Source organism: Gopherus flavomarginatus, chromosome 4 (genome assembly GCF_025201925.1).
Source record: "Gopherus flavomarginatus isolate rGopFla2 chromosome 4, rGopFla2.mat.asm, whole genome shotgun sequence".
Taxonomy (NCBI): domain Eukaryota; kingdom Metazoa; phylum Chordata; order Testudines; family Testudinidae; genus Gopherus; species Gopherus flavomarginatus.
The window spans coordinates 67,833,828-67,855,220 of NC_066620.1; the positions used below are offsets into that span (position 1 = coordinate 67,833,828).

At 40.8% G+C, this 21,393-nt stretch overlaps 1 protein-coding gene across 3 annotated transcripts; it reads left to right on the forward strand.

The window, feature by feature from the left end:
* The first annotated feature begins 942 nt into the window (after positions 1-942).
* On the forward strand, positions 943-21,190 carry FAM98A (family with sequence similarity 98 member A). 3 transcript variants are annotated; one of them, XM_050951576.1, is made up of 9 exons: positions 943-1,016; positions 1,349-1,454; positions 4,191-4,339; positions 6,653-6,787; positions 9,781-9,965; positions 12,910-12,990; positions 13,852-13,968; positions 17,891-18,058; positions 19,246-21,190. In XM_050951576.1, exons 2-9 carry the CDS (start codon positions 1,402-1,404, stop codon positions 19,996-19,998), a joined length of 1,641 nt encoding a protein of 546 aa, XP_050807533.1. In that variant the 5' UTR covers positions 943-1,016; positions 1,349-1,401; the 3' UTR covers positions 19,999-21,190. The 3 variants fall into 3 exon arrangements, with proteins under 3 accessions (XP_050807533.1, XP_050807531.1, XP_050807532.1); XM_050951574.1 differs by lacking the exon at positions 943-1,016 and adding an exon at positions 1,046-1,143; XM_050951575.1 differs by lacking the exon at positions 943-1,016 and having other exon boundaries at positions 1,188-1,454.
* Positions 21,191-21,393: the final 203 nt, after the last annotated feature.

The following is a 21,393-nucleotide window of genomic DNA, read 5'->3' on the forward strand; positions in this document are numbered from 1 at the left end:
GGGAACATTGAGCAGAGTACCCCAGGCAGTGCCCACTGCTCCTCAAAGCTGTCCAGGGAGTCAGCGGCCACGGTGCAGAGGAACTCTGCCTGGATGACTGAGACCAGGAAGGAGCAGAAATAGGCCCCACAGTTGCAGACCATCCTCCTCCTGATATTGAGGATTGCCATTCTGGCCAGGGCAAAGAGGAGGTTCATGACTTTGTGGGGACACGGACAGGGTGTGAGACTATAAACAGGTGTGGGGAAAAGTGCAGCCACAACGTTAACGGGAGGGTCTGGAGGAGCTGGAATAAGGACTGCAACCTGGTGCATTCGAGATAAGCATGCACGAGGTTTCCCTCACACTGCAAAAGGGGACAGCCTCGTGGGGGTGGGAGGGATGTGGAAGGCACCGGACTGCTACAGCACATGATTTTGCAGCAGCCTGACTCAGGGCTGGCCCATTAGAGGGGGTGCGGCTGCAGAGCCACAGGGCTGGACGTTGTCCTCCCCGCCTTTCCTAGGGCAGCAGGACACGGGTAGGTGAGTGAGCAGGCGGCAATTGGCGTTCGCTGCTCCTAACAGCTCGGCGGAGCCACGAGCGTTCTTTCCTACCTGGGTTATTAATTAATGCACGCTTAGCCATGACGAAACGCGCGGATTTGGAATCCAACGGCCGCTGGGCTCCAACTAGCGCTTTGCATGATGGGACTTGTAGTCCTAGGACAAGCATCCACCAGCATAGGCGACCTAGGCCGCTATCTGATGAATTTTGTCCCTTTTCCCGCTCCATATCCGTTCGTTTCTTTAATTTTGCTGTCTCCAGGCGGCCAGAACCCTCCACATTCCAACGTGGGTTCCACAGGAGGGGTCCTTCGTTTCAGGGCTTCCAGACACTGCCTGAAAAAAAAAATTTTCTCCACGGGGCCGTTACTGCTATTAAAACAAAAAATCGAAAATTAAAAAAAAATCACCAGTCGCACTGAAAGAGAAACAGAGAGTAGCGGAGACGTTAAAAGAACACAAGGCGGCGATGTGAGTTAGGCACCGCGTAGGGCAGCTCACGGTGCTGGGTGAGAGGTCAGGCCGGGGGCCTGCTCCCCTTCCCCCCCCCGCTCTGACATGCCAACCCGGCAGTCGGCTTGGTAGCTGCTTGCGCAGAGTGCGTCGGGGGATCCCCGTGCGGCAGGGAAGGGGGCGGGGAGCTGATGGGGCGACCCCCGGCCTGGGCAGGAGTGTGGCTGAGGAGCCCCCGGGCCCGGGGCTGCAGCTGAGCGGGGTGGGGTGAGGTGGCCTCGCCCCGGGCCCGGGGCTGTAGCCGGGGAAGGGGCTGGCGCGCTGGTGACTGACTCTGCTTTGCTGCGCAGGTGCCAGCTTTGTCCCTCGCAGGGAAACAGGCCGGTGGGTGCCAGGGCAGAGGATGGAGTTCGAGCTCATGGAGAGCGACATCCTGGAGTCGTTGGAGGATCTAGGGTAGGTGTCCTTCCGCGGGATACACACGTGGGACCGGCTGCCCCCTCTCGGCGCACCCAGCCAGAGCTGCGCTCGAGCGGGGGGAGGTGGATCTGCATCTGGTGGGTGACTTGACAGTTTCTGTGAGGGGGGTTGAGGCTGAAAACTCCTTGTGTTCGTGTTTCCATGTTAGCTCCGGGTGGCCAATGTGACACTCGCCTATTGTTCCCTCGTCCACAGGCACATGTGAGGGGCTCCTCTAGTGGCAGAGGGAGAGGTGGGGTTTAGGGATTCAACTTCTTCAACGGAAAATCGTTGTTCTAGAAGAAACTTGACTTTACAGGTTTTGAAATGTCCTAGAAGCAGGCCTAAAAGAGCTTTCTTTCTGCAGGAGAATTTTTCTGCTGTAGTTCAGCATGTCCGTTGTGTTCTCCCGTTGTGTTCTCAGACTTAGTTGTCAGGGTCATGGTGTTCTGTCTGTTGATGGTACTTATTTGAATTCCAGGAGTGCAGTATCTGAGGGATGGTCTACACTGGGAACGTGCATTGTAATCGCTACATCTCTCAGAGGTCTGAAAAATTGACATGTGTGAGAGACATAGCTATACTGATCTAACCCCAATGTAAAATTCTTCCATCAGTCTAGCTACCAACTCTAGGCCAGCTGGATTGCCTATGCAGATGTGAGAACCCCTCCCATCTGCGTAAGTAGTGTCTACACTGAAACATTACAAGGAGCCGCTGCAGTGTTTTCAGTCATCACTTATCGTTGCAACATCGAGTGATGAGGGAGTACTATTATACCCATTTTACAGATGGAGGAACTGAGGCCTAGATAGACTGAGGTCCAAGGTCATACAGGAAGTCTGTGGCAGAGCAGGGAATTGAACATTGGTTTCCCAAGGCCCAGGCTAGTGCCCTGACCAGTGGAGAATCTTTCCTTTCTAGTTGAATTTTTAACGAAGGATGCCTTATTACAAATTGTTCATTAGGCACTGAAGTTAAATAGATGTTGTTAAAAACAAATGAACCAAACAGCTTAAAAAAGTTAAATATGTGGTTAAAATTCCCTTCTGCTTTAAGTTACTTAGCTTTCATTCCCTTGAGTCTTGTGATGTCATCACTTAATTAGTTCTTTGATCAACATATGCTTTCATGCTAACAGGGGAGGGAGAAGCAGGAGTAAAACCTTCCCTTCAGAGAAGAGAGGAAAACAAATATGTAGGCTCTATACATTATGAAGAAGAATAAAAGGGAACAAGCCAGTTTTTCCTTTTTCAGGTCATCTTTATAGCACGCTGGGCCAAATTCTTTATTCAGGGAGTACATTGATTTAACTTTCAATATCAATAGGAGGTTACACAGATGTAATGGAGGGCAGAACTTGGCCCAGTGTGGCTTTATTGAGCCATCTAAACTAAACAAAAATGCTGTCAAACATGGATTACAAGAGGCTGCAGCAGCAGAAGTACAGCAACCAGGGCAGGGACGTTACTGGAGGGAAGAGGAGCAGAAATATGTGTGTTATGGAGCATGGGGAGGCAGAGATTGAAGTTTCAGTCAGCAACCCAGAGATTGGATTGCTAGCTAAAGAGCTGCAGGAGTGGAGCCAGATTATGGGAGAGATATTAGCTGGGATGGCATTTCTAGGGAAGGGGGAATTGCTAGGAGAATCAGAGGGTGGGCCTTTCTTTCACTTGATAAGCTGCTTAGGCCCTAATCCTGCAAAGATTTACTCGTGTGTGTAACTTTACATCCTGTGAGAAACAACCCAAATCTTTGCAGGATGAGAGCCCTCCTATGCTGGTTGAGACATCTGTCATCTTTGACATCTATCAAGAGTTGACTGCATCAGTTGTCAAAGTAGACTCAGTCATTTGAGGTTTTACTTCTTCAAGGTATCAGAGTAACTTCAATTGTTTTTGAAGTTTCTTTGATCCCTTTTCAGATTGTTTTGATGTAATATACCCATCTAGCACCTTTTATATTTAGCAGAGTACAAACATTAATCTGTGCCTTTACAGGGTTAGGGGGAATTGTTCTTTTGTTGTCCAGAAAACTTATCTTCTAAAAGCAGCAAATAACTAAAACGTGTTGCATTTAGAGTTGAATAAAATTCAACTTTGACATAGTGCATACAACTGCCATGGTAGAATTGTGCCTGCTTATGCCAGGACTGAATTTGGCCCATAATTCTCCATTCAGAGACAACTTTTCACCTTATTAATGTCCATTTTTAAGTTTACATTCAACAGAAAATTATTCCTCCTTCATTACTTATATAACATCTATATCCAGTGTTTCTAATTTGCTTTGTCTGGCAACCTAGTAAAAATATGAAAGTAAATGACATTTCGGCAATAAAAAAAGGAGGTAGGCAATAGAACAGTCAGGCACTAGTTACTCAGCATATTATGAAGCAGTAATTCCAGAGAGGTACTTTAGAATTTCAGAAACAATAGATCAATAAAGTAATATCTATGATAGAAGTTGCACTCCAAATTTTGGTAGCATTGCTCCAAATGAAAATATTTTGACTCCTGTCACATTTGTTTTACTCAAACATTTTTATTGTCCTGTTTCCTCATAGTTAAACTCATGAATTTTTGTGACATTTCCTTGTATCTTCAACACTTCAGATATAATGGTGATATTCCTTACACGTGCACATAGATGTTTAAAAAAAAATAAATCTGTAGCAGAATTCAGTCACAATCTAGATGATTATTAAGTTATGCTTTTAATTTTGCTTGTCAGTTACAAAGGTCCATTGTTAGAAGATGGAGCGCTGACTCAAGCAGTCTCTGGTGGAGCCAGTTCCCCTGAATTTACAAAACTCTGTGCTTGGCTGGTGTCTGAGTTAAGGCTATACTGTAAACTAGAGGAAAATGTGCAAGCTACTAACAGTAAGTAACCACAGCCCTGAGAACAAAATTGTGCAGTTAATGCACTTTTATAGATATGTGTTCTATAGATTTGGGCTGCCAGTAGAGTAATGTCTGCATCCTATCAGTTTTTGGATGTTTTCCACCTCATTTTTCAAGCTGACCCAATGTGCATCCAACCGAAGCTGAATTCGTTGTTGGGATGAACTTGCTACTAAAGTTATTTTTTTCCTTTAACTGATTTTCAGAGATGAGTGTGTTCAGTTATTGAATACTTTCTTGTTTTTGAAGGAAACAAAGTTTTATTAAAATTTCAAAATAACTTTTTTTACAACTCTTTGAGCATCTGAGTTATTAAATTATATTTAAAATTCCACAGTGGATGCTCTAATAACTAGAGATTTGCCTCAATTTCCTATTTACTCTTTATTGTCTTAAAGGGAAGACAAACAATGAATTATGAAATGCTCTGTGGGGGAGGACTTGGAAATCTGAAATTTGTCAATTTTTTAACTTGAATGGGGAAAAATTAAATGAAACTTTCAAGAAAATTTTTAAAACAATTTTGAGTTTTTAATAAGCTCTAATTCTGGCATTCTTCAGACTTACTTTATGTAACAGAATGCATATTTTATCTTTAAAGGGTATTCAAAAGAATTCTGAGTATTTGTGGAATTGTATACACTTCTTAAGCTATTTTTGTTACAAGTAACACCTAACCCTAATATTTTTCTTTAATTTTTCAGTTACAGACTTTTCTGTATTTTCCATTTGTTTACTTTGTACAGTAATTTTCTCTGGTAAAATTAATTTTCCCTTTTGTTAATGAAAGCATTTAACACTTCAACATGAGACTTTTTTTTTTTTAAAGGGAAATATAAAACCACCCAGATTGGCAAATGGACTCTTAATGTAAAAAGAGAGTTTTAACTTGTAATCTGGTCACTGTCCCTATATATCTTTTTGTTTCTCAGTGTCCTGTCTCTTTCCGTTTTTTCCTGCTGTTCCTTTTTTCAATATTTTCCCTCATTTCTTCCTCTCTTTAGTGTGTTCATTCCATAATTCTCTTCTCCCTATATTTTATTCATTTTACTGAGAATACATTACTAATAGAGGCAGTAAAAGATCTTGTATGTTATAAGGTTCCCACTTTAGGGGCTGAGTAAAAATAGAACTAAACTGGATCTTCATGCCTGTTCCTAAATTCTCAGGAGCTTGGGCAATATAAAGGTTTATATATTTGTAGTGCTAGTAAGTGGTATCCTAATTTTGTCTGGTTTGGGCTTATAATAATATTTTCAAGTTGATGTCCCTTTTATAAATGCTCTAATTTTAAACTTTTTTTTTCTATTCACACTTTGTATTTTACTCAGCTTAGATGATGATAAGCTATCTTAGGCCTGGTCTACGCTAGGGGCTTAGGGATAGATCTAAGTTACACAACTTCAGCTAAGTGAATAACATAGCTGAAGTCGATGTACTTAGATTGATTCACCGTGGTGAGTTGACTGCAGCTGCCCTCCGCCCCCACCCCCCCCGTTAACTCTCCTTGCACCTCTCCCTGAGCTGGAGTACAGGAGTTGATGGGAGAGTACTCGGGGATCGATTTATCGTGACTAGACTAGACATGCTAAATCGATCCCCACTGGATTGATTGCTGCCCGCCGATCCAGCTGGTAGTGAAGACATACCGTTGGTTTCACTCTAGTTCTTGGGCTCTAGCACAAAGAAACACATCTTTTGTCAATCTAAATGTTGCACCTAAGCTACTTCACTGTCCCTCCTACTAAGAAAAAGTAAGTAGGTGAGGATCATAAATGTAAACTTAAAAGGGGTAGGCTTGTGGTACTCTTGACCTTTCTTATCCTGCAATTCCTAATTATTCACTAAGAGTACTTCAACCAAAATCATCTAAATCTAAGATGCCTATCGCTCTGATATTTAAGTGACACTAACAGTCCATACAGATTCCAGATCAGGGTCTGTGATATCATTAGTTCCAACTTCTTTATATGGCTACTAAGTGAAAAGTTCCTAGACTGGGAAAGAAAGCAAATGGAAATATAATGTGCAATCACTGAGAAACTACTTGTCCTCAAATCAGTCATGCTGAGTCCCAAGCTTTGAAAACCCAGAGGACATCTGTGGCTTTCACCCACAGCAATATTTTCATTTTGATACTTCTTTAGCATGAATAACTCTCTGCTATAGCTACAAATTTTTTTTTAACCAAATCACCGTGGTCTCCAAAGTCCTATAGTTCCTAATTAATTTATCATCACAAAATCAGGAAACTAAATATTTGAATTGCTTAAACAAGTTGCTTTTTTAAAGGTCCAAATGAAGCAGAAGAGTTCCAACTTGAAGTGAGTGGTCTACTGGGGGAAATGAACTGTCCATATGCATCACTAACATCGGGAGATGTGACAAAACGCCTTCTCAATCAGAAGAACTGCCTCCTGCTGCTCAGTAAGTGAAAGGGAACATTTTTACAGAGGCTTGCTAATGCAAAGATTCCCGCTCCTGTTCATTTTTATGATTCTGAGACAGAATAGGGGTGGTATTGTTTTACTTGTTTCCCTTAAAAGCAGTGAATAATTTTTCGGTAATTCTTAAGAATTTCAGTTACATATTTTCTGTTACATTTCAAAAGGAGGCCAAAATTCAAACAAAAGAATAGAAGGAGTCACATTACACTGCCAAGTCTTAAAATTTTTTACCAGCCACTTACTAGTCAGTATCTAGAAGAAAAGATTTAAGGGTGGAAGAGCACCTGTGAAGACCAGGGGCAATGACCTGGTGAAAAGCCTATTGCATTCCTCTCTACAAGATGCTGGGAAGAGGGAAGCATGTTGAGATTCCTGTCAGGGTAAAGCCCTTGAACTTTGCTCAGAGGGTTCACTTTTTGTATCGGACTCTGACTGGAAGATCTGTCATCAGTTTGAATCCTCTGTCATGGCCTTCTACCTGACACTTGGGACAGAGTGCATAGGTGGTGGACGGTTAAGAACTTTCCCTCTTCCACACCCCTAAAACCTATCTCAAAGCCTGACTTTTGGGGAGAGGAGTAGCCTCAGTTTTTCTGTGTCAGCCTCCTCCATAAATAGCCCCTGTATCTTTTTCTGCTGTTTGGAAGCAGCAGAATAAAATGACATTCTTAATTTCTACGCAGTATCCCCATTGTATTTTGGAACAGAAAAACTCTAAATTACTGTTGAGTTTTCTAAGTGAAATTAAAGAGAAAATGTACCGTTAAATACGTCTCATTTTAATTCAAACTTTAAAAATTATGGGAATCACAAATTAAGGTTACATATTCAAATCTGACATTTAAACATAATGCTGAATTCTTATACGTAAGCAGACACTTCACAAGATTCTGTTTGTTTATGGGGTTGTTGGGTTTTTTTGGGAGGGGGTGTAAATCCCTGATTTGCAGTATGCTGTCTTCATGTGAAAAGCTTTGCAGAGTTCTCTACAGTCAGCTTCAGCATCAGTTCCTGCTTTCTTTACAGTGTCTTCAGCTGCGATTGTTTTAACTGTTTCCCAGTTCCTAGCTCCTCAGTCCTTGGATGATCTCCAATCCTGGTTCCCCTTCCAGTCTTTCATTTATACCTCTAGCTTTCCCACTTTTTGACCCAAGACTTTAGGGAGTCCTATCAACCTGGTTGTAAATCCATGTGCTAGCCTCTTCTTGTTTTTTTTTCCCCATGTTCCCGATCAACACTGCTCACTCTGCAAAGGCCTTGCAGGGGAAGAGCCATGCTCTGTTAGACCAGGGGGTCGGCAACCTACGGCATGTGTGCCAAACATGGCATGCAAGCCGATTTTGAGTGGCACGCTGCTGCCTGCCATGGTCCTGGCCCACAGCCCCACTTGCCCCCCCCCCCCCCCCCCCCGCAAGGGAGAGCAGAATCTTGGTCCTGCAACAGCCAAGCTTCTCCCTTCCCCCACTTCTTCCCCTAGCGTGCTGCTTTCCTGCCCCATCTCCTCTCCTTCCCTGTGCCGATCAGTTGATGGCCCTTGCGAGGGGGAGGGGGAAGAGTGGCAGTGTACTTGCTGCTCTGTAGAGGAGGCAGAGAAGAGATAGGGACGGGGCCTTGGGGAAGTGGGTGGAACAGAGCATATCCCTTCCAGCCCCCTGCCATGAGCTGCAGGGGGCTGGCAGCACCCCCACAAGCCGAGCACCCTAGACCTCTGCCCTGACTGTGGAACCCCCCCACACACCCAGCCTTCTGCCCTGCACCCCCAACACACCCCCAGCTCTCTGCCATGACCCCTGAACCCCCCCAGCCTTCTGCCCTGACCCTTGAACCCCCACACACACCCAGCCCTCTTCCTTGCACCCCCACATCTCCCAGACCTCTGCCCTGAACCCCCCATACACCCCAGCCCTCTGCTCTGAGCCCTGAACCCCCTCACACACCCAGCCCTCTGCCATGCACCCCCCCACATCTCCCAGCCCTCTGCCCTGACCCCTGAGCCCCCCCCAGCCTTCTGCCCTGCACCCCCTGCATCTCCCAGCCCTCTGCCCTGACCCTTGAACCCCCCACACACCCAGTCTTCTGCCCTGCACCCCTCCAGCCCTCTGCCCTGACCCCTGAACCCCCTGCACCTCCCAGCCCTCTGCCCTGACTCCTGAACACCCCCCTCCCACCCCCCGTCTGGGGTCCTGACTGCTGGCCCCTTGCCAGCTGGCGTCCCGGCCGCAGGCCCCACTCAGCCCGCTGCCAACCTAGGTGAACACAACCCCAGGCTGGCAGCGAGTTGAGCAGGCTGGCGGTGTAAGAGCAGCATTTTAATTTAATTTTAAATGAAGCTTCTTAAACGTTTTGAAAATCTTGTTTACTTTACATACAACAATAGTTTAGTTATATAAGATAGACTTATAGAAAGAGACCGTCTAAAAATATTAAAATGTACTACTAGCTCGCGAAACCTTAAATTAGAGTGAATAAATGAAGATTCAGCACGCGTCTTCTGAAAGGTTGCCGACCCCTGTGTTAGACGTATAATAAAACCTGCTGGCGTGGGGCTTCTCAGCAGGACTGCCAGTTGCCACAGATGCCTCTGCCTTAGAGCTTTCCCTTCTCAGTGGTCCCATCAGGACCACATACTCCTACCCAGTGATTGTTATAAATATGAGCTGTCTTTGGATTCAAAAATTAAAGTCCGAAATCTTTCTAAAATGTTCTGTTTGTGCCTTTATCACTTATAAGTACACCTCTACCCTGATATAACACAAATTTGGATATAACGCGGTAAAGTAGCACTCCGAGGGGGCGGGGCTGTGTGCTCCAGCGAATCAAAGCAAGTTCAATATAACGTGGTTTCACCTATAACGCGGTAAGATTCTTTGGTTCCCGAGGATAGCGTAACCTCGAGGTAGAGGTGTACTTTAATTCTTAGTAATTTTAAAATTGCATGTATCTTACTCCTGAAATCTAATTTTCTTACCCCAGCATACCTCATCTCAGAACTGGAAGCTGCCAGAATGCTCTGTGTGAACACCCCTCCAAAAAAAGCACAAGAAGGAAGTGGTAGTGAGGTCTTTCAGGAGCTAAAAGGCATTTGTATTGCATTAGGCATGTCCAAGCCTCCAGCCAACATAACTATGTTCCAGTTCTTCAGTGGAATCGAAAAAAAAGTAAGATCCAAAGGAACAGAAGTACAATATTAGAGGAATATTGCTTTCATTTAAATTAGCTCCATTGCTTCTTGTGAAACTTTTCTAGCATTGGGGGATTAATATGATTTACAGAATGTGCTATGAGTCACAAAGAAATTGCAGATATTAAAGGTCTTCTTCATTGTTAAGACCTGAGGTCAGGGTTCTGTATGTCTTGCACAAAGGCTTTGGCTATCTCATTACCATGAAAGGTTCTGTATCCTTTATGCTGCTGTGGGTCTTTGAGTCATCACCTGCTGCTGGTGTTTCTCAGAACCACTGAACTTAGGTCTTGGCAGGTAAGTTAAGGAGAAACTTGTTTTTTATTACTACTTAGCTATATAAACAACTTTTTAAAGGGACCTATCATCTTGAAATCTACTCAGTTAAAATTATTGTCAAGTGAACACCTACTCTAGAGTCCTGTTGTCATTTCTTGTGACTTTAATTACATTTGCCTTATTTAAGAAAAAAAAAGTGTGTTCTCACCCTGTTGCTCTTTGAAAGAGCAAAGGGAAAGCTGACTATCTGGGGGAAATAGTGAAACTGAATGTGTGGTCAAAAACACAAACGGCGGGGAGGGAAAAAAGGAAAATATTTATTCTTATAGTAATAGCGTTTTTTAAACAAAAATGTAACTTTCTTACATTATCTGTTCCTTAAAGTTTACATAATTACTAAGGTCTCAGAACCCCCTTTTAGAAGCCTTTTATGAATTTCTACTTCAGCTGAGTCAAAGTTGCTAGAAAGTGACTCCTTTAGAAGTCTTTTGAAAGAGAATTTGGCTTTCCAAACTTGTTTTCTGGCAATTGCCCTAATTTAGGAGGGGAAAGATAGTGTGGACTCAGGAGATCACAGTTCTGTTGCTGGCTTTGTCGTGGATTTGAGACTTCAGGAAAGTCAGTTTAAGATCCCTGTGTCTCCATTTTCCCATCTGTACAATGGAGAAGATGCTTTATCTCACATGGATGAACTCATTAACATTGGCAAAGTTTTTTCTGATGGAAGGTGCTCTATAGATAATTCTTTGTATTTATGTCTGTATGATCAGAATCTTTTATGTAAAAATGACATACTAGAGTTCATACATTTAAAAAATTTCATAATTAACTTCCCTTTCACTTTGTTGCTTGGTTCACAATAACGGTCAACACTAAGTCTATTAAGCTTAAAAGGATACTGTTAAGTCAGTTTAGGCCCCAAAGTCATCTTGTTGTGAAAACAGACTGAAAGCCTAATGGGATGTTTCAGTGAATTTTTAAAAAAAACGTTAAGCAGAAACTTATTTTTCAGGGAATTTGCAGTGTTTGCAGTCCAAACCTTAGTAGTATTTAGAAACCAAAATGTGAAGCTGCTTAGATACTGACTATAAACAAAAGTGAAATGTAGTGGTCAACTTTCTTTGACAAAATCTGAATGAAAAACAAAAACTAAAATAGCATAAGGAGTGAAAAGTTTAGACTTTACTATACAGTGATAATAGTAACACATAGAAAAGGAACCTAGAGGTTTTCTTGTTTGTAATATGCAAAGTTTAATCTGACAATGTAGCATCTGAAATAGAGCTGTATATTCTCTTTTGTGCATTCCAAAGTCTCTACTGTTGGAAATCAGAGGTTGCTATAGCTGGCAATCTTGTTAATCATGCATATGACAAATATGCAGCTTGTTTAAATCAACCATTAGTTCTGCTGTTCTGGATATATTGGGATTTTTGAACTACTAAGCAAAACAGATAGGAATTGGCGATGTGTGTAATAATAAGTAGCACTTACAGTCATAAAGAATGATTATGAAACAGACAGGTACCTAGAATTATAAACTTAGAAATCTTTCAGTTGACATCCAGTTTTCCAGAAACTTCTTTGGAACGACATTTTGTAAATCAGAAAGATATTTACGTGCAATTCTGATGGTGGTAAAGGGCATGTTCTGGCACAGACAGAGATGGGTAGGAAAAGTTTTCTAAATTTATGAGAAGACCAGGGTTGCATTTACCACTATATTGAAAAGGTGAAAACAGCTTTCTTGAAATGGTTTGTACTTCATGAAATGTACAAATTACCATCTGGTAGGAAACCATATGCAAAATGTAAAACTTAACAAGGAAAACAAAGAGTTTGGATAAAGTATCACTTCTTTCATGAAAGTGGCTTTATTTGGGATGTGACTTGCAGAGTCACTGTTCACCTACAGTTTCCATTGATTTCAGTGGGAGCTGCAGGTATTCAGCACCTCTGGAAAACCAGCCCTTACATTTTTGTGGGCCACTGAAGAGAGTATTTGCATAAATTCAGAGACATGACTTGCAATAATGGAAAGAGGCAGTTTCTTTGTGACTTATTGACCCAGTTTTCCTCCAATCCAAGTGTTTTATCCCATTTCTATACCTGTGTTCTTAGTAGTTTTGAGATAGGAAAGATGGTATAGTAGCTGCATACAAATTATTTGATCAGCATATCATTTAAATAAACATGTTGAAGAATTTTTTTTTTATTACAAGAGGAGCCCTTTTTAGATCCTCTTTCCATGAAGTCTTCATATAAAAAACATTCTGGAATTGAGAAAGCTATGAAGTAAAAGGGAAGTAGATCTCATCAAATGTATGATTGTCCATTTTAATCACAGATGTTTCATATCTCTGAGGTCATAATGCAGTCTGATCTTTGTATGTATTTTCTCTACCTTTTATCTAAGATTACTATATTACTTGTAACAATAAGAGTTAAGAATTTTCAGACACATGTGATTGAGATGTGATTGGATCTTTATATAGCACAATGTATTTTGGACAGTTCTGTATGAAAACAAAGGGCCCCCCTGTGCTTCCTATATAATGCCCAGTCCCTGCCTCTCTAAATCTGATTTTTGAAAAACAGTGTTTATGGCCACTGTAGCATGTTCATAATATATTTTATTACAGCTAAAAGAAACCTTAGCAAAGGTTCCGCCTGGCCATGTTGGAAAACCTTTACTGAAAAAACCATTGGGACCAGCTCATTGGGTAAGGAACCAAGTGTGTAAGAGACTTTTTGTCTCCTGTCTCTGGTAGCTTTACCAAATACTTTGTGGGTTGGTTTGTTTGTTTGGTTTGTTTGTTTGGTTTTAAATCAGTTATCTTGAGTACAGAATCCTGGCAAAAAATAGACAAGAATCCCCTTTAGCACTAAATGTCTGCGTTTTTGCCCTAGCAGGGACCATTGCTTGCCACCCTGGGAAGCCATAATGTTTCCAGTGGTATCTTGTCTTTTTTTCTGATTATGAATCATAAAGGAACATCTTGTTGCTGCATGAGGCTGCCTTGTCTCTGCTGCATCATAGGCTCTAATCAAGATCCTTATACAATATTTCAAACAAATATCCAAGTACTGTTTTTTATTCTTAGCACCACATCTCTTGTCTTAAAGACACCCATTTTAGTTCTGAGGAGCTGGGGACTTCAGACTCCCTAGCACTTGAGGGTGTAAATCCTTGCATTTCTTTGAGTTTATACCTTGTTCATATTTTTCTCCTCCTTACTTGTTTACTTTGGAAATACTGGAGGAAGCAAGCCAGCAGCTTGAAAAAAGTGCCAAGTTTCATACCTTGTGAACAACATTGAACGCTGTGCCGATAGGAGACTGTACTTGGGCTGCCATGAGGAAGGTAGAGCTTTCATGGCCGTCAGGGAAGCAGTGTTAGCAGCTGGGGCTTGCATTTGAGGCCCAATTCCATGACTGGAGAAAATTAATAGGTAGATAATTGTGTGCTAAAGTCAAATCTGTGTTTAATATCTGAATATGTTTATACCATTGAGTCTATCATTTATTGTTGCAATTAGAAAATAATCTAGTGTGTGTGTCACACTCATGAATCTTCATTTCAGGAAAAAATTGAAGCAATTAACCAAGCCATAGCCAACGAGTATGAAGTTCGGAGAAAACTGTTAGTGAAACGTTTGGATGTAACTGTGCAGTCGTTTGGCTGGTCAGATAGAGCTAAGGTACAAATTGCTTTCTATAAACATGCTGAACATGCAGATCACTTATGCTTTATATAAAATATCTTTTGAAAATGACATTCCTTTCACTTAATGGAAAACATCCCCTGATGTAATATTTTTGGTTTATGGATTTCTGAAGTTTACTACTGAGTAAATTGACTACAAAATTCTGTTTAAAACTGATTATTGTGATATGATTTAGTAACTACATATGTTCCTATAACTATGTATAGAGAGCAAAAAATAAAGTTAAATGGATAAGTAGAAGAAAAAATACCAGGGATGAGAGGGGATTGCTAATGTGGCAGTGAATGAGAAATCTAACAATCTGCCATTAGAACCAAGATTAGAATCTCTTCTTTCCATTGTTTCTGAAGAATTATGTTAGTGAATCCGCCTTCTGACCACCTCTTTACTTAGTACCAAAGTCTGTGCTGTCCGCTGAAGCGATGACTTTTCCCCAAAATCAAACTGCATCTGCAAGCCCAGATCCCTAGATACATTATTGTTATGTATGGCTGTCTTGAATGTTTCCATGCACTGCAATCTGCTCTGTCATCCTGGCTGTTAAATAATATTTTGGTATATATTTATGTTCTTAAATTGTACCATGGACTGTGACGTGACTTCAACCCCTTCTGAAGTTAATTGGGTATGATCATTCTGCTTTCCAAACTATCTGATCTCCCCTATGACAAAATTCCAAATATATTGATAGCTAAAATTAGGAATGATTATTTTAAACATAGCATGACAAGCGTTATAAATCCTGGCTTCTGAAATTATCACTATTGTCTAAACAAGGTCCATAATGGTGCAGTTAGTTAGCACTACCACATAAATTAGGCGGCCATCAACGTAGGTGAGTTTCATAGCCAGATGATGTAGAGTCACATGTCCACTGTCTTTTGACTAAATAAGTTACTTAAAAATCAAGATCTTAAAAATAAATTTTTCTGTATTTATCTTCTCTCTGGCTTGGGATCCTCTACCATCACACGGAGAGAGCTATAGGTGTCGCACAAGTGATGGAAGGGAGGGGGGATACGTCAGGTTTCACTGACAAACATGGAAGAGCTGTTTAATACTTCAAGTGTTTCAACAAAAACTGAAAATGAGCAGTGAGTTTTGGGCTGTGTTATGGTTTTGCAAAACCTGCCTTTTTTTCAAAAGAAGTGTCTTGCGGGGGCTCCAAGGTTTGATCAGCTGTTCAAATGCAGTTCAGGAAAAGCATAGTGGTGTTCTCTGTATTTTCAGTAGAAATGTATTGAAAGAGCTGTTATGACGGCAACGAGGGATGACTAAGGACAATGTCTGGGCTGGGGAAATAGCATGGACTGCGTGTGAGCTTGCAATTAAACTATGTAGGGAAAACCATGTGCACAGTATTTAAGCACTGGCAATATGTTATATTTAAAATTTATTCTCCTAGCAACTTTCAAAGATATGGTATTAATTTTAAAATATGAACTTTTAAAAACTCCATTTAATAATTTCATTAAGAAGCAAAGAATGCAGTGGTGGTAGCTAATTGCTTAATTGTACAGATAAAAACTGAATAGATTTCACATTTGATGACAAATGACCTTGTTTTCTTAGCTGACTTGCATTATATCTTATGTATTTGAGATTTGTAAGGTTAAAGAAATAATTAGTGCAAGAATGCTAAAATATTATGGCTGCTCTGTATATTGAATGTGTATTCACCTCAAGGTTAGCTTCATACAAGAATAGCTTGGGAAAAAGAACAGGAGTACAATACAAAGTTTTTCCATTTTTGACCTACAATCCATTGTAGGTCAAAAATTGAAAAACTTTGAATTGTAGGTCAAAAATGGAAAAACTTTGTATTGTACTCCTGTTCTTTTTCCCAAGCTATTCTGTTCTTTCTGTCTTTGCTTAGTGTCAGGTAATAATGTAAGGGTGTCATTCAGTTTTGCTATCTTTATGGTAAACATTTTACCTTTAGTTGCTAATGTAAAAGTGTAAAGTTGTTTAGTTTTCAAAAAGAATATTTTACAGTGCTTTGTTTGTCCCTGAGTAACTACTTTGATCTACCCACTACAGCTCTTATCATTCCTGTTTCCTGCCTTGAAGGGGAGCTATAGGTGGGAAAACTAAAATTTAAGTCACCCTAAAGATGTTAAAATATCAGGAGTTCAGCTAGGAGAACAGCCACTCCCATCCACCTGCCTTCTTCCAGTGTTGTCCTCCCCAGACGATCCACTGTTCACTTACACCAACTATTCAGTACACTCCGTTATTCCTTTGCTCCACACCTTTGTTATTCCCTCACTGTCCTTTATCCCCAGTTGCATCTCTGATCCTATTCAGTTTGTGCTCAGTCTTGATGATACACTAGTCAAAGCTAGATGCAGCTAACTTGTGGTTGTAGTGAGCATGTTACTTGGGAGGGCGGGGGGACCTTGCATAGGTACATTTGGGAAGGAGGTCAAGAGAGCAAGCTGTTAATGACAGAAAGCTATAGGGGAGGATGCAAATGAGAAAGTAATAAGCTGGTATTTTCTCCCAACTGAACTTCTGACTGCTCATCTTCAGAGTGACTTACCTTTATTTGCCTGTAATCTCTCTTCTTTTAAGTAGTTTTTTAACTTTCATTACCTTGGTCAATTGTAGCTCCCCTCAAACACAGGAAACAGGAACCGCTGATGGCAGCGGAAGCAGCATGTGAACGAGAGTGGCTTCTTAGGAAAAAAGCGAGGTAAAATATTCCTCTTTTAACTAAATGTTTAAAAAAAGAAAGTTACAACCTTGAAAATTGGCATTGCAAGTTACAGGGAAAGCATTTTTCAAACAGATTCTGCAACTCTTCAAAATGTCCAGGTAACCTTACCAGCCCATGCACATCTATTTACCTGTAGACTATCATAATTGATAAAAACATGAATATTTTACTAGCCTATCGAACAATTTACACACACCAGGCAAGGAGAAATGTGAAAGGTTGTATCATATGTAGTAACCGCTCACCCTTTCAGATAACACACTGACACACTATTTAATTAGAACGATGTAAAGAAACTAGACAGTTATGAATTTCAGTAGATGACTTGAGGACGGTGCCCAGAAGAGGTTTTTTGACCATTCAGAGGACCCATCATCAACTCATTGGTCTACTGACTCTTTCGTTCCTGCCCTCTTTGGAATATACCGAGTTTGTTACCCACGGGAATTATACCTAGCAGAGAACAGGAAACAGGATTATAGCAGCAGTTGGGAAGAGTTAAATAGATTCCTATTATTTAGTACAACAGGTGACATATTTAAGAAGTTGTCATATGCAAAGCAGTAAATAGCATTGGCTAATTTAAATAACAGTTAAAACTGAGATGTTAAACACAATAGCCACATATTATCCCAACGTAATGAAATCTGATTATGGTTCAACAAACCATAACAGACCATCCCTAAAATAAATGATCTCTTTCCTTTTTATGACCTCCTACACATTGGTATTATGTAATTAGGTGCTTTACAGACAAATGAGACATCATTTCTGCTTCAGAGATCTTACAGTGTACGGACGTTTATGGCTAATTTATGACTTGAGGGATGTTTTTTTTTTAAACATCGACTGTTTAGGAATTGTGCGTGTGCAAAAGGAAAAGGAGATGTATACTATCCGAATCAATAACTTTCATTGGCGTTGTGTATTAATTAGCTGGAATAGAATTATCATACTCTTGTGACTAGAGTGAAAAAATAACTTGGCTCACGCAGTTCTTGTTACAGTAATCCTTAAATTCAAATAAAATGGTTCTGAACCATTTTGATATTCCTCTTGTATTTTAATAACACATTTATTTTTATCTAGTTTGTTTATTGATCTGGATCTTTTGGCTAGACACTGCCACATACTGATTTCTTTAGCTAATTGAATCATTTGTTTTTCCGCCAACAGAGTCAAACAGAGAAACTGGCTAAAGTCTACCAACCCAAACGTGCCCTCTTAACTACCAAGTGCACTATTTCCATTGCTCACCTCCTGGCAGCTCGGCAAGATTTGTCAAAGATTATGAGGACGAGCAGTGGGTCTATCAGACAAAAGACTGTGTGTGCCGTTAATAAGGTGTGTCTTCAGTGACTGCTCCGAGATGGCAAATGTAACTTTGTACCAAGCTATGAACATTGTCATTTCGTTTAAAATTTTTAAAAAAGATTTTTGTCCCAATGAGAGAGTCAGTGTTTTAAACTCAATAATATTCTGTATTTTTCGTCAAAGTAAATGTAAACTTGAAAATATATGATGAGAAATTTATCTTCTTACTGCTGATCCCTATGCACCAAAGCAAAGTGCGTAGTGTATTTTAAATTAGTTTGTAATTTTAGGAATTGTAACTTCTAATATTTAGGGTCAGATTCTGACACACACACTGAATAATATCATACTCCACAAGCACCCCCTTTGCTTTCAGTGGGACTCATCCTGATGTGTGATCCTATTCTGTGTGAGTAAAGGGTTCATAATATCTCCCTTAAACTCAATGTTACAGTTGCACTTGATAGTCAACCCTCACAGGGAGTGAGAAAGCCATGAGGAAGCTACTTGTATATTTGTGGTGTTATCATTTCACTATCAGGGTTGCAGGTGTTGATATTGCTCTGACGTCATTAACATCCCATCTAGAATAAAGTGAATGCAATCATTTAATTGTATAGATTTTAATTAGACGGGGTATAAATCTGTTTGCAAAATCAGTGTTTTGCTATTTAGATTCTCATATGAGTTCTGATTAGATTAAATTTATATAGTCAAGGTGCATATTGTTTTAAGAGCAAGTGTTGCTGTGGAAAGAATATTGCATACATTAAGGAATTACACATGCTCCTCCAAATCCTTTTTTTCCCCCTGAGAATTCAGGCTAATCAGACTGACTTGTACCCTGAACTTTAGTCTTATTAACATTACATTATAGTGGATCAGTTCTTCGAAAGTTAACATGGAATGTCACCCATGAAGAACTAAAGAAAGTTTGTGTTTCAGTAGCACTCAGTGACTGCAGTCAGGATTGGGTTTTGTTGTACTGAACTTGTACAAACAGTCCCTACCCCAAAAAACTTATATCTTGTGCCTATTTAGACAACAGCAAGGAGGTGTAGAAGCCAAAAGGAAAGAAGTGGGCAGACAAGGATGATAGTAATAGGAACAAGGTTGCATATACTATTCACTAGGAACATAAGATTTGCCATACTGGATTAGACTGGTGATTGCATGATATTAGAACTCCTTAAATAATCTTTTTCTTACCTTTACAGGTATTAATGGGCAGAGTACCTGACAGAGGGGGCAGACCAAATGAAATCGAGCCTCCACCTCCTGAGATGCCACCATGGCAGAAAAGACAAGATGGTCCTCCACAGCAAAGTGGAGGCAGAGGAGGAAGAGGTGGCTATGAATCATCATATGGAGGAAGAGGTGGTTATGAACAAGGGGGTCATGACAGAGGAGGGCGAGGAGGTTATGATTCGTCATATGGAGGACGAGGAGGTCATGAACAAGGGGGTCATGAACGAGGAGGTCGAGGAGGAGGACGGGGTGGTTATGACCATGGAAACAGAGGGGGAGGAAGAGGAAACAAGCACCAAGGAGGCTGGACAGATGGCGGAGGAGGCGGCTATCAGGACAGCAATTACAGAGATAGCAACTACAGAGATGCAGGTTTTCAAACAGGTGGTTACCATGGTGGCGGTGGTGGCTACCAAGGAGGTGGCTATGGAGGCTATCAGTCTTCTTCATACACAGGAAGTGGATACCAGGGTGGTGGCGGCGGCAGCAGCAGCGGTTACCAGCAAGACAACAGATACCAAGACGGTGGGCACCATGGTGATCGAGGTGGTGGGCGTGGAGGAGGGAGAGGTGGCCGTGGAGGCCGCGGTGGCCGTGGAGGCTGGGGAGGCAGAGGTGGACAGAACTTTAATCAAGGTGGGCAGTTTGAGCAGCACTTCCAGCATGGAGGCTATCAGTATAATCAGTCTGGATTTGGACAAGGAAGACACTTTACTAGCTGAGGCTACTAAATCTTACACTTCAGCAGAGCTCAAGTAATAGAAACTTAGTTTCAGAGGCCTGATCTAATGCTTCTTGAATTAGTACAAGACCATATGTGGCAGGCCAAGATCCTGTCTGGGTGAGAGGTCTTGATTGGTTCCCATACAACTCTGATTTTGTTTTTGTTGTTTGACTGAAATAAATACATTGCCACTCTTCACTGGGATTAACCAAACCTTAAACCAATAGCTTAGCTTTTTAGATGGAATCCCTTTGATCAAATCATTTCGTTCTGAAGTTATTACCCTCCTGTGTTTGCCTTCCATTCTGGGGGTATATATACTGACGCTAGCAATGCTTTTCTGGTCAGACTTGTAATACACACACAGCATTGAAAATTTATTAAATTATCTTTTACATGTTCTGCATTTCTCTTTTTAAATATTCTTTAGGTGTATATGTTCCAAACGCAGTTTTGAGTATTGCTTTTGATTTACTGCCCTGTTACCTTAATCAAGAAAAGGTTTCTCACTCATGCTCTCACATACCTGCTTTCAAACTGCTTTCTAACTCATAGGTCTGTTGTATCTATTATATGAGCTCTACTGCAGATACCACATTCAGTAGCGTTATCTTCCACTAATTGAAAATTGTATCTCCTGCTCAATTCTGGAGATCTCACCTGCAGCCAGAATCTGCAAAGATCATTTTGAAACCAAGCTAAGTTGTGAACCGATAGTGTATGTAGGACTGTAGTTAAGTATAGCAATTCAAACTGACCTGCATCCATCCAAAACAAGTTGCTCCTCTTACAAACCTAATTTTTACTTGAAATCAGTTAGAAGGAACAGCAAACTGAAATCTGTTTTATGCATGAATTAATACCACTGGCTCAGCAAATTCCGGGCAATTTGTTTTGGAGGTTGCTTTTTTTTTTTTTTTTTTTTTTTTTTTTTTAATTTTATTTTTTGAAGAAATGCACTACGGCCTGGAAAGACTAATTCCTGCCTGGAGGAAGCCCTTTTACTATTGCTGCAGAAAATGAAGCCTGGCTGAGTTTGATGTCTTGACATTTTTTTCCTTTACTGAAAGCCACATAATGCTTCTTGCTGGGATTTTGTGTACATAAACATTGTCAAGCTGTGAAAGAAAATGGCTGAAGGTGTGCTGTTGTATAAAAGGTGAGCAATAAAAGTATCTGTATGTTCTCCAGTTTGTTTGGTTTTCTTTAAATCATAGTAAGGTCTAAAAGAAGTGTTTAGTAGCAGGACATTTATAGAGTTCCTGGCCAGGTATTTTAAGCATGAGATGAGATGAATTCTGCATCTCTTGACATTTTCAAACCAAGACTGACAGGATGCCTTTCTGGAAGTCATGATTTAGTCAGACACAAGTTATTTGACTTAATATGGGGG

What these genes read in the sequence shown, in the direction of transcription:
- FAM98A (XM_050951576.1), top strand. Translation starts at nt 1,402, where the DNA reads ATGGAGTTCGAGCTCATGGAGAGCGACATCCTGGAGTCGTTGGAGGAT. An exon ending in AAATGTGCAAGCTACTAACA is followed by an intron (nt 4,340 to 6,652) that starts GTAAGTAACCAC and finishes GCTTTTTTAAAG; the next exon opens with GTCCAAATGAAGCAGAAGAG. An exon ending in GCTGGTCAGATAGAGCTAAG is followed by an intron (nt 13,969 to 17,890) that starts GTACAAATTGCT and finishes TTCCGCCAACAG; the next exon opens with AGTCAAACAGAGAAACTGGC.